A 16,143-nucleotide genomic window follows, 5' to 3' on the forward strand; every position below is an offset into this window, starting at 1 on the left:
AGCAGAATGATAACCGGAATCATGTAGGTCAGATGGGATGATAGTTATGTACCTACAAGCCTACTAAGGTGTTGGTTATGAGCTTTGTGCTTCCATTTTAAAGTTAAATGTTTTTTAGGTTGTTCCTGATGGGTTTTGGTCATAAGACATCCTATGTGCTCATACAAACCCTAATGCTTGGATCTAGGTTTCTCTATTGTACATGCTTTGAATCCAAGACTATAAACCCTAATTCTAGCATACATGTAATCATATTAACATGAGAATAAGTTTATAGTGTTACCTTGATTGTTATGTAGCAATAACAATCCCAAATCTCCTTGTATTGACTTTGGAATGCTTAGAGTCACAAGTGTCACTCCTCTAATGGCTCACAAACACCATAAGCAAGAGGATGAAGAGGAGAGAGGTTGGAGGCTGCCAAAAACGTGTGTAAACCCTTACAAGAAGCTTAGCCCCGTTTTTGAGCCTTAAGGGGTCTTTATATAGTTGGGCTATTAGGGTTATCTAACAAGGAAACCCTAATTTGGATGCTTAAGCCCTAAGCAACCCATAGACTCCTTTTAATCAAGCCCTTGGACGATTTCCTTATGGGCTTCCCCATAGAATTCGTCCAACCCTTGATACAAGGCAATCCATGGCCCAAATTATAATTATCTTATAATTACAATTCCAGTCCCTTAAGTTTAATTAATCTCTTTTAGTCACAAAACTAATTACCAATTAATTATTGACTAATATTAATTAAACAATATGATTTCTCCTTTAATATATTATTCCCATAATATATTAATAAATCATATTTAATCCTTACTCTCCATAATTCATCCTATCAAGTTGATTTGGTGAAGGCAACCCAAAAGGACCATGCACCATCGGGTCAAGTACATACCAAAAATAGTTATGGACTTAGACACTAATCCAACAGTCTCCCACTTGGATAAGTCTAACAACTATTCTACGTATGACTTCAGATCCCGATCTGCAATCGTAGCTTTCCAAAGCCGCTGTCAACTCTGATCATATCAAATACGCGTGTCCTTAGATAAGGGATCATATATTCCTCCATTCTAGATATCGTATGAGATATGATTTCTAATCATTCTCTTTGTACTACTTCTCGATTTCTGATTTATGACGACAGACTAATTGAACAAATCAAATTAGTCCTAGCCCGGCCGAGCATTTACGTATGTCATCACTAAACCATCGAGGGGCCCAAAGATATCGCTTTTATCCTACCTTGGATAAAAGGAACGGATAAACTTTGATACAATGCTTGCTTGCACTCACTAACCAAATCACACACAACAATATGTTTTATAACACTAAGTTACTAGTGCGTTTACACATTATCAATGTGCAACCGATTAGCAAGATACAACTCACACATCTCGGTTTCAAGAATATAAGATGTTATCGTCTCACCAATCACTCGTAATACAATTCATGGAGTGATCCAAGTGAGCGTGGGTTTAATCCAATGCTCAAATCATATTCATAAGCACTCATGAACGTTGCAGCAAACATTTGCTTATGTCTAATACTCTTTTAGACAATCCACACACCAATTCATGACAGTCTTCATTCATATCTACTTCCAACATATGAACGACTGTGGCCTATTCGAATAATTCGATTATTCTAAATAAACTCAATTATTCTGGAAGTCAAAACATGCAAGGTGAAACACAAGAATAATACTAATCCCATATGGCCTCAAACCTTTGAGTATAAACAAAACATGTTTTATTTATCACCATATCGATTACTCATTATTTGTCGTTTCGGGTAATCAACTTCTTACTTGAATTCCAACACTTGTCCCATGCTCCTAGCATGCACACAATGTTTACCTATGGTTCTTACTTTTGTGAAATAGACAAATTGAACACATTTCCAATCATTCTCATTTTACAACTCCAAATCCATTTTCTTAAGTGTAAGAATATCAAATTCTTGTTACTTATAGAATATACTAGATTCTAACACTTTATGTAATGATCCTTTTGTAATGTCACTACACCAAAGTCTCAAAGACTATTGCCAATGATATTACAAATTCCTCTAACGTAGATTGTTACAAGACAATTCCTTAGATATGATGTCTCTCTCTCAAAGTACATTCCTTTGAACATCCTTTTGCATAAAGGTTTCTAATCTAGTCATAGATTTTCAATATTTACTTCCCAATATGGACACGCTTCCATATTTTCCATATGACAACTCATTCTTAATAGAATTTTATCTATTCGTAATTATGTCGATATTGTCCATCCAATATGGAAACATTTCCATAATTTCCAATACTATACTTCCAACTACTTCACAAGCGACCAATCCTCATCGAACTTTGGATTGTCCTTTGATAGTTGTTTAATTATTTTAGTCAAAACCAATTCTAGTCCCTTTTCCCTCTAAATGCACTAGACATTTGGAAAATTTTAGAATGGTCAAACATTAAATCATTTGCAATCGATCCTATACTCGAAGCGTATGGGACACGACGCAAAATGTTTTATTTGCTATGTTCTCAAAATTCGAATTGTGAAGAGGAATGCCGTAATCATAATCGAAACTTTAAGAACACACTATGTACCCTTGACTAAATTTATTAACATTCCACAACCTAATCCTTTAGATTTGAAATGAAGCATAATATTCTCTCCCTTAATTATAGCAAAACAACCTTTCAACTCTTACAACTTTGCAAAGTATGACTCTTGTTTTCTATAATTAATATTGCCAACTATGCAATACGTGCCTTAATAATCATACAATCATAACATTTATGCTCCCACTATCATGATGATTATTATAAAACATAACACTTATGCTCCCACTAGCTTCGACATGTATTCATAAACATCTTAACTTTCAGAAAAACAATACTTATTGAATTTCTTAAGTTCATGTTTCTAATACTTAGTGCTTTGATAATCTTTTATCAAGGCTTCTTGAACTTGTACACCTTTGCCTTTGATGGTTGATATGTGTGTCTAAACAATTAAGACTAATTGCCAAACTTCACAATTCAAATTATGGAAAGGGATACCGTAACCATGATTGAATTCGAGAATGCAATTTTACAATCACTATCTTTTAAAATCTTTCTTAGTGAAAGCATTTCCTCACAGTCATTTTCATGAAGGAGGAAATCTTATGACACTTAGATTTAAACGGTGTATGTGTTCCTATCCATGTGAATTTGTTAAAAACCAAAGTTTACGACAAATTAAACTCATATGGATTGAACTTTCTTAATCTTGATTTCTTGCCTTATGGTAGCACAGCTGCCCACCACGTCTTCCAAGTAGTTAAGTAGCTCACCTTTTCCTATCAATGTACTTTCCATTGATCAAGGTCCTTGCCTTTTATGCATTCAAATAAGAACTCATAGGACTCACATGCATAATTAACTCGATTGGATTGGCACAGAAACAAAATAATGTATTCACGATAGGTTGTAAACCTCAACTCGTGTGCTAGTGATGATCAATAAGGTTTATTTGATTTGTTCTTGAACCCTTTCAAGACCATTAAGACTCCCACTGACTCCTTGACATATAAGATTCTTTTGTCAATAAACGTTTCTTGACAAACAAATATTCAAGAGTTAGTGTAGTTTTTATCAAAACTCTTCACAAATTGGTCCTAGTTGGTCTTTTGTCTTATCCAAGACATCACAACTTTCCACATTTGACGAATGTTATAAACCTTTAATACTTTTCACTCACATGTCACAATCTTAACTTTAAGACTTGTTATTGAAACGAAGTATGATTGACTTCTTGATTTGACCATTTCTTCAATCTTTGATTCCTCTTCTTAGACATACAATTGTACTAAGATTCACTTAGAGGATCAATAGAGATATGGTTCTTAATCATTAAGATACATTATAAAGCATAAAAGCTACTCTCCCTTCTTCTTAGAATGGAGAAACTTTTATCTTTCTGCCTACGTGATTCTTCTTATTCGTTCTACTATTGATCTAAACTCTTTAATCAATTCAGAATTACACTTAATCTTGTAAGTGTAATCATATTTACTAAGACTTTAGTAAATCATGACGAATATCTTTGTTACTCTTATGGTGAACTTGATCAATACACAACTTTGTGTACTCGATCTCCTAGTCCTTCACTTGACACTTTGTCAATGAGTTAGTCTAATTTCCAAATACGTAATTTCTCATTCATCGTGCATCCACGTTGCATGATTCCAAGTTTCTGTCCAATTGAAACTTGGGCGATGAGAAACTCTCCTTATTTGGTAAATTCTCGACATTTCCATAAATAACATAACTAAGAATCATATCCATTCGTTGTAGAAATATGCAAACATCAATTTTCACATAACGATTTCATTGCAAGGAAGTAAACAAATAAATAAATAAGTCAAACAAAATTTATTTTATTTATAAAAGCAGCGGAAAAAACATTTTTCCTTACAATGCAAAATCTATTGAAAACTATGTAAAAAGAAAATTTCTAACAACTCTATCATAACTATCTAAGCTCAAAATCCAATCTTCAAGTCCATGAGATCGAGATCCATCACTTGTGATTAGATTCATCTTGCTCTCTTATCAAGCTTCCTTTCTTTTCATCGATCCTTCAAAACATTCAAATGCAATCTTATCACATCATGTATTAAGAATCAATGAATAGGAACTTAATGGAGTTAGATAGTGGATTCTTACCTAAAGCGTAGTCATACTTTTGACTCTCCCATCTCTTAGATCTCTTAGGTAAATAGGGCAACTTCGTCTCCAATGCCCCTTCTCTTGGCAATAAAAGCAAATTGACTCCTTTGGAATAACACATGGAACTACTTCAGACATCGCCTTTCTCTTATGATCAAACTTTTCGATCATTGCATGTCTTTCATTGCCATTGTCTATATCCATAGAGGTCTTGAAGGCAGATTTACCAATCAACTTTGCTTTTCTATTGTGCCAAACCATTGCTGATTCAGCAGCAGTAAGCATGTAGGTGAGATCTATAAGGTTCACGTCGCGGTTCATCATATAGTACTCTCTTACGAACTCACTATATGAGTTAGGAAGTGACCGAAGAACCCAATCAACAGCCATCGCTTCACCGACAACGGATCCCATCATTCTTAATCTATCAATGTGTGACTTCATCACTAAGACGTGTGCACACACCGACTTGCCCTCTTTATGTTTACTTGCCAAAAGGGCTTGAGTGATATTGAACTTTTCAATTTTACAATCTTGTGGGTTAGGGAGAATAATTGGAGGAGGAGGAGGAAGTGAAGCATGATTTCTTGTTCCTCGATCGAATCGTGGAATATCATCTTCATGTGGAATGCTTGTTCCACGGGATTGAGAAGACCATAGTTGTCGAACTTTGACATCGGGAGAAAAACGAATTCAAGTTAGTTGATTGATTGAGTCCTTGGTAAATCACCCAAATGAAATTCCAAGGCTAGGACCCAACACAATATCCTACAACTCGGGAGAGGGATGCCGTAACCCAAATGCAGAACATTGAAGGTAAGTGAATGACGATTCACTAATTTCCACCATGAAAAATGAAAAAGAAATTTAAGTTTTAAATCTATGAAAACTCCTAGATCCTTTGAGATTCATTGAACATTTCAATGGCATGTTTAAATCTCGATATGCCCCTCTAGTTTGCGACTGGGATGCCAAGGATCACAAAGCGGGTGTGAATAACCATGCAAACTACATGGTGCCCTCACATGTTACAATCACCTATTCGATGTGCCGGTAAACCACACACGCTCCACCGAACTATGACAAACATTGAGTCACCCTTTGCTACCTTTGCTTAGAACCATTTAGTGTGCCGGTAAACCACACACGCTCCACTAACGTCTTCGCAAGGGCACAAAGTGTAATTTCATGGAATTGCATGAATTCACTTTTGCCTAAGTAACTAAGATTAGGAATTTGAAAAACATTTAGTTACTTTGTATTTCATTATACTTATAATGGAAGGTTTCGTCCTATCCTACCCGTTCGGCTAACGACCCTCCACTAGTCAAGAGTGCGGTGGGTAAGAGTGGATACCCATTCAATCGCCATTTTATAGGCAATTTCCTTAAACAACCCTTATAGACCAGCTTCGTGAATGAGGCCTACTAACGGTAAGACTGACTTTTAGTTATACATATATATAATGTTAGACTTTTAATGTTATATATAGTATAGGGTGTATTTTATAACTTTTAAAATACTGTGTGGTTAACTTTAACAATTACACCTTTAATTCTATTAAATAGTTAACCTAAACTTTTATGGATTTATTAAACCTCTTTTAATTATACTCCTTAATTAATTAATAAAACCATAAGGGTGTGATTTGAACTTTTCAAAACATTACTAGAGTTTTAGAATTTAACATTTCTAATTAAACCTTTTAATCAACTTTTAAATTCCAAAACTTGAGGGTAAGTTTTGAAACATTTTTCAAAACATTAGGGTTTTAACTATTTAAATTTCAAAACAACAAAACTTTTGGGGTTCAAATTTAAACTATAAAACCTAAAGGGATTAATTTGAAACTATTCCAAACTATGTCAAGAATATTCTAGATCACATAATTCAAATAAGGCAATTAACTATAATTGGTGGTTATCTAATTAGATCTAGTTCAAATTCTTGCAAGATAATGATCAAATAATTTCCATAACTTCACATATATCAAATAAGGTAACAATTATCTAATTAGATGACCAAAATCTTTTATTTTGACAAGGATAATCATAAGGGATTAATAAAATTCGAATTTTATTAAGTTTAAACAATTATGGTAATTATCCTAAGTCATAATAGGTAAAAATCCCGAAAATCCGCCTGTCTGACGAGTTGACTCGTCGAGTCAGCCTTGGACTCGTCGAGTCTGCATGGACTCGGCGAGTCCAGCCTCCAGAATCCAAAAAATCGAATTTTCCAGTTATATCAAGCATCAATACAATAGAAACCAATCTAGGCTCTGATACCACTGATGGGTTTTGGTCATAAGACATCCTATGTGCTCATACAAACCCTAATGCTTGGATCTAGGTTTCTCTATTGTACATGCTTTGAATCCAAGACTATAAACCCTAATTCTAGCATACATGTAATCATATTAACATGAGAATAAGTTTATAGTGTTACCTTGATTGTTATGTAGCAATAACAATCCCAAATCTCCTTGTATTGACTTTGGAATGCTTAGAGTCACAAGTGTCACTCCTCTAATGGCTCACAAACACCATAAGCAAGAGGATGAAGAGGAGAGAGGTTGGAGGCTGCCAAAAACGTGTGTAAACCCTTACAAGAAGCTTAGCCCCGTTTTTGAGCCTTAAGGGGTCTTTATATAGTTGGGCTATTAGGGTTATCTAACAAGGAAACCCTAATTTGGATGCTTAAGCCCTAAGCAACCCATAGACTCCTTTTAATCAAGCCCTTGGACGATTTCCTTATGGGCTTCCCCATAGAATTCGTCCAACCCTTGATACAAGGCAATCCATGGCCCAAATTATAATTATCTTATAATTACAATTCCAGTCCCTTAAGTTTAATTAATCTCTTTTAGTCACAAAACTAATTACCAATTAATTATTGACTAATATTAATTAAACAATATGATTTCTCCTTTAATATATTATTCCCATAATATATTAATAAATCATATTTAATCCTTACTCTCCATAATTCATCCTATCAAGTTGCTTTGGTGAAGGCAACCCAAAAGGACCATGCACCATCGGGTCAAGTACGTACCAAAAATAGTTATGGACTTAGACACTAATCCAACAGTTCCGATGAGAAAAGAGAAGGGCACGGCATGACTATACTCCCAACGATGTTTGGCTTTTTTTTGAGACTTTTGGTGCTTTTATGATATGACTCTAATTTAATACTATATTTTATGATATTTGAACAAATGGATTTCTATGTACTTTTGAAAAGATCGATTCTTTCAGGGTTGTTTAATTATATTTTAAAAAGAAAAAGTTGGTTTAAAATTCGCAACATTACAAATAATGTCTCAAAACTTCACAAAACAAAAAGAACTTGGATTACAAGGGAATCTAGATGATATGGCTCTAACATACATGTTTTTGTGAAAATTAATTTTAAACATGTGTTTTTCATTTTTAAATGGGTATGGTTGTCACCGGCAAAAAAATTTGAAAAAGCATACACATTTCCCTCTTTCAACAATACCTCAAACTTCTGAATTAGAGTCTTCTTGATGGTAGCAAAGATACGCTTTCCATGGAATTATCATACACACTAACAAACGATAAAAAACTATACCAATACCTACAAAAGCAAGAAAAAACAAAGTTGTGACATGTTAATACCTTCTTGTACATTAAGCTATGTCAATATTGTTAAGTTCAGATGACTTCAAGTAAACATGTTGCTTCCATAAGAACCCATCACTAATCAAACATATATTGAGTACCCATCTCAAACACTACTACATTTCCAATAATTATAAATAATAAACCAAATGTCTTCTTTATACAAACAACAAACAATAATACTAAATTAGTATAAGAAGTTGAACAATCCAACTAGTTACAATGTCAGTTTGGAGACACAATGAATTTGACAACATGCGAACAACAAAAAAACGGCCACCGGAAGATCACAAGATACCATTAAATGGCCAAAATACAAGCCATAAGGCTGATGGGTGTGGTGTCACATTTGCCACTGTCCACGTAGACGCTAGATCACACTTTCCACATTCTTACCAAAAGCTGCCATTTGGTAGGCACGGGTTGCCATACCTGTCATGCTACCTATTTTTATTTTATTTTTTATTATTATTTTTTTTTAAATATACAAAATATATCTTTCAAAAATAAGAATTTTTAAAAACAAAAAATTCATTAAACTTAAAATAAAAAAATAGAAATTCAAAATAAAAACAAACACAAAAAAAAAAAAAAAGAATTTAAAATTAAAAACATACAAACTAAAATTACAAAACCTAGATAGACCTAAAGAACATCTTTATCGGAAAATTGACCTTCCAAATCATCGACCGGGTTCTGTGTTAAGATCGATGTTGTTGACGTTCCAAATATGCCCCGTTAAGTCCTTATGAAGAACATGACGCGTCTCAACATCATTAACCAATGCCCTCCTTGATATGTACTCCGCGCTTCCAACCTCAAAAGCTTGTGTCAGTGGACTTGTCTCGTTTTCGTTATACTCACATATTGTATTTCCTTCGTGTTCGAGAATCATATTATGCAATATGATACAAGTATACATCACTTCACTCATTTTCTTCTCCTCTATATACGACGTGGGATATTTAAGAATATGCGAACGTTTTTTCAAAACTCAAAATGCTCGTTCAACATCCTTTCTCACCAGCTCTTGAGCTCTCTTAAACTTCAACCTTTTTCGATCATTTTGACAAGACGATGACTTCACAAAACAAGCACGCTCCGGATAGATCCCATCCACCAGATAATACCCGTTCCTATACGATGTTCCAGCTACATGAAAATAGGAGTCTGGCGCAGTCCCGTCATACATGTCGTCAAGTAACGAAGACATTTTAATAACACTGATGTCATTAAGGGAGCCAAATGAGCTAAAGAATGCATGCCATATCCACATATCCTGTGACGCCACCGCTTCAAGTATAACTATTGGATAACTATGACCGCCTCAGGTGTATTGCCCTTTATGGGCATTCGGACAACAACCTCATGCCCAGTGGAGGCAATTTAGGCTTTCTAAAATTCTAGAAAAGTCGTGCACGTTTTAGTGATGAGCATACAATTGTTGGATGTGACTACAAGCAGGCTTGTGCATATATCGTGGACCATATAATCTCATGACATACTTGCAAAATTTGTGAATGTTAGTTCCTGCAACACGTCTGGACATCCTAAGGTTCTCCTCTAGTGCATTGGGGCAAGTGGCATATGCTAATTGACGAAGTGCAGCGGTGCATTTTTGTATAGGATTAAAACCAGTTATACCTCTAGCATCTCGATGTTATCGACAAAATGGACACGTTGCCGTGACGTCGTTGACTATACACAAATTAAAACAAAGATTTATGCATACGGAACCGATGATGAAAATATTATCCTATAAAGTTGGCATCATCCACAAAGTAATCTTGCATGAGTCGATCATTAGCCGCCTCACGAAATCTTTGTATGTATCTTCTCTTCCTCTGGCGTGCATTCTCAACATTTTCTTCCTGTAGTCGTTCGATCAGCTGCTCCGCCTCCTGAATAATCTATATAGACGTTTCAAACAAGGCATCAAACATGCTTGATGAAGACGACGAAGAAGACATTTTGAGAGAATATATTTGAGTTGTAAGTTGATGTTACGTGTTAAAATATGTTGAAGTTGTAGTATTTATAGAAGGTTTTCAAAAAAAAGGTAAAAAAAAAGGAAAAAAATTAAATGGAAATAGCCGTTGCCAGCTACCCCTAACTTCCCGATGGTCATCAATACTTGGCATATATAAACCTTGATGCCGAGCCGAGCTCTGCAAGTCGAAGGGTCGGCCCGGTGTGCGTTGGTCGCTGAGGTTGCTGAGCCCACACCCACGAGCCTAATAACCACAACCAACCGAAGAATCACCACAACCGAACAACAAGACTGCAAACAAAGGTGTGTCAGAAGATGTTATATTCATAAATAGAGCTCTATCAGGACCCGCCATTGGCCTAGAATCCTCTTAAATTATATGGTATATATCACTTGCCTTCGGTAAGGTGATGAATTCCAAATATACGAACAGTCCGCGGCTATATAACCAAACGTGGTTCAGAAAATCTTTCAACCACTAAACATGCAATTCTAACGAGATTCTTAAATCCATTATTAGCGTTAGCGTTATTATAATGATTCGCAGATTAGGGATTCAACTTCTGTATGATAATCTAAGTGTTAAATACTTCATTTCTGGAGACTTTTCTAGCCAAACAAACTAGAATACAACTTGCTAGCACGTTGTCATCGTATTTCGTGGGATTTCATTCATACACAGTAAAATACTGTCGTTGTACCAATATGTTCATCTTAAAAATATTTCTTAATCTTATTAGCAACCGTTCAATATCTTAACAAGTCACTAAATGTGCCGGTCAAAATAAAATAAAAAAAAACAAGTCACTGAATGTAAAATTTTCGTATTAGATTGTAACTAATGTTATCATCGATCATTTACTTTGAGTTCTGTCAGTTTTCTATATGATAAATGTTTTTTTTACTTGGGGGAATATATGTATGTTAGGATGAACTTTGATTGATATATAGTATTAAGAAAATGTAATCAATTACGTTGACTTACGAATGTCAACCTTCGTGAGGGCCACAAAGGGCAACCACTACGGACATTATGTCGTTAGTGTTTGGGTGCTATAAATAGCTCCTGAAATTAGTGAAGTCTATAAGCAGCACTCGTACAAAAAGTTCACAACAACTTCAAAGTCACCATGGCTTCAGTTCATCACCCAAGGAGGTTTTTCTTCATCCTTAGCATCATCACACTTGCCTGCTTCTCCTGGTTTGTGAAACCTAGCGAAGCTGTCTACCATGGCTACGTACCGAGTCCATGGACCCTTGCCCATGCGACATTTTATGGGGATGAGAGTGCATCTGAAACCATGGGTAAATATCATGGTTTAAAGCTAATATCTTCTAGCAATCAAATATCCGTTTTAACTACTATAAAGTGAATATAACATTTCTGGCTATATATATTTCAGGTGGTGCTTGTGGATATGGAAACTTGATAACTAATGGATACGGAACGGATACAGCTGCTTTGAGCACAACCATCTTTAGCGAAGGTTACGCCTGTGGTCAGTGTTACCAAATACGGTGTGTCCAATCTCCATGGTGCTACAAAGGATACACCACCGTTACTGCCACCAACCTCTGCCCGCCTAACTGGTCTCAGGATTCAAACAACGGTGGATGGTGTAATCCTCCCAGAACCCACTTCGACATGGCCAAGCCTGCGTTCATGAAAATTGCTCAGTGGAAGGCTGGCATTGTCCCTGTCATGTACCGCAGGTGAATTTCTGCTCCCATACTAGCAAGCATCAAGCTTTTCTACTTTATAACTTTTGATGCTCAAAGATGAACAAATTAACTTAATTTGATATATATGTATTCTACGGGCATGCTAATTACTTTTTTTGGTATTTTAGGGTACCATGCAATGCTATTAGGAAAGGTGGCATCAGATTCTCATTTCAAGGCAATGGGTATTGGCTGTTGGTGTATGTGATGAATGTTGCTGGTGCTGGAGACATCAAACAGATGTGGGTGAAAGGGACGAAGACAGGTTGGATGAGCATGAGTCATAATTGGGGTGCGTCGTACCAAGCTTTTGCTACTCTTAAGGGACAAGCCCTCTCCTTCAGATTAACTTCATACACCACCAAGCAGACTATCACTGCCTACAATGTCACCCCTGCTAACTGGAATTTAGGGTTGACATATCAAGGCAACGTCAACTTCCATTGATTACCGGCGGTGTTTACAGTATTCAAACGCCTCTTAATATTGCATCTCTTCAAACGCATTTGAAACCGTTTGATTGAGTTGAAGCTAGTACATCTGCTTCTAAGCTATATTGCATCCAGTTAGTTGTTTTCAAATTGTAATTTCCGTCCATCCCATTAAAATTAAAATATTCTAATGGGTTAGAGATGGATTTAACCTAGCTATGTATTTTAGCTACTATAAGTATCCATCATGTGGCGTTCTTTAGGTTAATGACACAAATGCCCTAGTAACTTTTCTGAGTTGGTCATTTGAGTACCTAAACAATTTTCTTGGCTTTATAAGGGAACAAACTAATTTTTGTTGGGTCGATAAGGTTGTTTTGGAAGTTTGGAATGGATAAGCGGGTTACATTTTTGCCACCCCAATTATTAATGCTACATACACACTTATGAACCCCACTTTCCTTGACCAATGTCCCACACTGACCCACCTCCTCCGTTTGTTCATAGGGAATGTACATGACTCGAAAAGGATGAAAAACAACGATTTATTCTCCTTCAATCTTCTTTTCGTTTCCCGCTGCCAAAAGGTCTTGTTTTTCTATCAGAATCTCACTTCTCCAATTTCTAAAGCTAACAATCTTCGGTGTTCAATTCCAACTTTGAAGGAACTAAGCTCTCTTATGGCACCACCGGATTCGAGCCGATGCATCGATCCTCCAGTCGACTGTATAATCCCCAGATTAAGCTCTCTTTATAAGCGCGATCGAATGAAGATCTTCTTCACATCAATTTTAGCAGGAGATGATTTTTCATCTTTACGAGGATCCAAATCCTTGGCACATAAGATTGAATATTCGTCATCTACCCTTATAATATGCAAATCCTCTTCCATTTTCTCCATCCAAACCTGCAACTCCTCAATGATTAGTGTATATGGTGGTTTATTGTTCAAATTCGCTAGTTCTACATGAGCTTCATCCTTCAATCCTTCCTTCACTATCTTATACACTTGCATTCGACCTTCACATGAACAAAAACATAATCCTCAATTATGCAATTGGGATTTGAGAAAAGTGTATCATATCTATACTCAATTGAGTTGTGCATAAGAAACCTATAAAGTACTCAAAATCTTTACAATGAAACTTATAAATGCCTAATCTAAAAACCTAAAATTTGACCATTTAAATAAAATTGTTGAATAATGCTAATTTAATGTTGCTTTGTAAGAAAACATTAAAGGGGCTGTCAGGTGGGTGAGTATGAGGTGACAAATATTGTGAATGTGGCAAGAGAACCGGTTGTAACAAGTCTATTAACGAGATTCCTAAATCCATGATTAGCATTATCATAACGATTCGTACATTAGAGACTAAACTTATGTATAATAATCTAAATGTTATATATTTCATTTCTCGATACTTTTTTTTATATACAAACAAACTGTTGGAACATTGTTAAATGAAAACTTTCTCTATGGGACTTGTCGCATATTAGAAGAAAAATGAAACTTATACTATCTTAAAAAGCCTCCTACTAGTTGTTTACTAATTAAATCAAAGGCTTAGACTAAAGTGATTGAGTTGGATTTGGTGATTGAGCTAGTCAAATTGGTCTTGAAAGACTTAGATTAATATATATATATATATATATATATATATATATATATATATATATATATATATATATATATATAATGGTTAAAAGATTGGCCTTGGGCATTGGGGGCTCTTGGGGTCTCTTTGACTAATTACATTATTTTTATATATATTAATTTCGATTTTGACTTTTATTTTATATTAAAAATCTGTTAAATTCATTTTAATTGTCTTGACAGTTATTTTCGATTAACAGTTTTTAGAGTAAAAAACAGTCAATGTATATCTATAAATACATCACCAAAGAGCAGATTTCTCGTTCAAAAAAACCACACACATATTCCTCATATAATTTTGTATTCCATAAACAATGAAGGGAACATAGTAAACTTCATCAGAATCAAGAGAAGATATTGGTTGATTGTTGTATCCTATTGATAGATCCCAATTAGGAAAATTTATGTCTTAGCACACTGCAATTGCAAGCCTCAATCTACAATTTCGAGTTTCTATTTTCTATTGTATACATCAACATTCAAGTATGTATTCTTATTTATGAATCTTTGATTTATATAAATTCGATTTGTTTATATTTTTGTTTGTCTATTTTTGTTTTTTTTCTTTTGTCATAACAATCTAAGATATAAATCAAAAAGTGGAGGAATGAATCAAAAATCCATCATCAAAACACATGTGGAAAAGCCTAAGAAATTCAAAGACTTTGATTTTCGGAGATTGCAAAAGAAAATGTTGTTTTATTTGAGAACTCTTCACGTTTCCAATGTTGTCACTCATGATTCTCCCTCTCTATCTACTGGTGTAACCACTGTAGAAGGAGTAAGACCACCTACTACGGCCCAATTGGCAGAACACCAAAGGGCTGCGGAAATTTGGAACACAAATGAATATAATTGCAGAAAATATATTCTGAATGCCTCGGATGATTCCCTCTATGATATACACTCTACCATTCCTACTGCAAGAGAGATACGTGAATCATTGAAAAAGAAATACAAAATAGAGGTGGCATGCTCCAAGAAATTCGTGATTGGAAAGTTAATGAATTTCAAGATGGCGGATACCAAATCTGTCCTCAAACAAGTAGAGGAGATTCAATTCATTGCACATGATCTTGAAGTTCAAGGTATGGGTATAAACTATAATTTTCTTGTTGGTTCAATCATCGAAAAACTTCCTTTTTCTTGGAAGAATTTCAAACTATATCTTAAGCAATTAACTGATGACATGAGTTTTGAGCAACTTCTATTGAAAATTCGTGTGGAAGAAGATAACATATTAAATGAGAAGGCTGATGCAGATTCCTTATATCCGAGTGCAAAATTTATAAGAGAAGCAAGTTCTTCAAGGAAAAAGCACAACAACAAGAAAGGAAAACAAGGCTCCAAAAACTCTTCCCAAGATGGAAAAAATCATAGCCCAAACAAGAAGAATTTCAAGAAGAATTCTGGTCCATGCTATGTGGAAAAATTGGACACAAGTCCAAAGATTGCAGATTTAGGAGGAGTCAAGGAAGAAAAAATGGAGGGAACAATGGAAACAATGGTGGAAATTCTGGTGGAGGAACTTATGGTCAAACTAACATGGTTAAATCACCAAATGAGTTTGTTTCTGTGATTCAAACCAACATTCTTAGCAATTGTGTCGATTGGTGGATTGATATGGGAGCCTGAAGGCACATGTGCAACTCTAGAACCATTTCTCTACATACCAGAAAATCTCTTATTCTTAACTAATGTTTTTGGGGAATGCTACTACAGCAAAAATTGAAGAAAATGGAAAAGTGAAGCTGCAACTGACTTTTGATAAAGAAATCTTTCTCAATGATATCTTAAATGTTCCTGAAGTAACTAAGAATCTGATTTCTAGTCCTATTCTTAGTAACAAGGGTTTCAAACTTGTATTTGAGTCTGATAAATTTGTTCTCACCATGGGTGGGGTGTATGTTGGAAAGGGACACCTTAGTGCGGGTCTCTTCAATGTCAGTGTCTTACCTTTGTACTATGGTGTTGAAACTGATGGGTTTTGA

The 16,143-nt window shown here is 35.1% G+C and overlaps 2 protein-coding genes across 2 annotated transcripts; both read left to right on the forward strand.

The window, feature by feature from the left end:
- Positions 1–11,445: 11,445 nt before the first annotated feature.
- On the forward strand, positions 11,446–12,921 carry LOC145000823 (expansin-A7-like). The gene is made up of 3 exons (XM_078960106.1): positions 11,446–11,650; positions 11,749–12,058; positions 12,196–12,921. The coding sequence occupies exons 1-3, from the start codon at positions 11,476–11,478 to the stop codon at positions 12,512–12,514; spliced, it is 804 nt and encodes a 267-aa protein (XP_078816232.1). The 5' UTR covers positions 11,446–11,475; the 3' UTR covers positions 12,515–12,921.
- Positions 12,922–14,759: 1,838 nt separating this feature from the next.
- On the forward strand, positions 14,760–16,143 carry LOC145002891 (uncharacterized). The gene is made up of 2 exons (XM_078962075.1): positions 14,760–15,717; positions 15,875–16,143. Exons 1-2 carry the CDS (start codon positions 14,760–14,762, stop codon positions 16,141–16,143), a joined length of 1,227 nt encoding a protein of 408 aa, XP_078818201.1.

This window comes from Lactuca saligna, chromosome 6 (assembly GCF_052625555.1).
Source record: "Lactuca saligna cultivar CGN05327 chromosome 6, ASM5262555v1, whole genome shotgun sequence".
Classification (NCBI taxonomy): domain Eukaryota; kingdom Viridiplantae; phylum Streptophyta; class Magnoliopsida; order Asterales; family Asteraceae; genus Lactuca; species Lactuca saligna.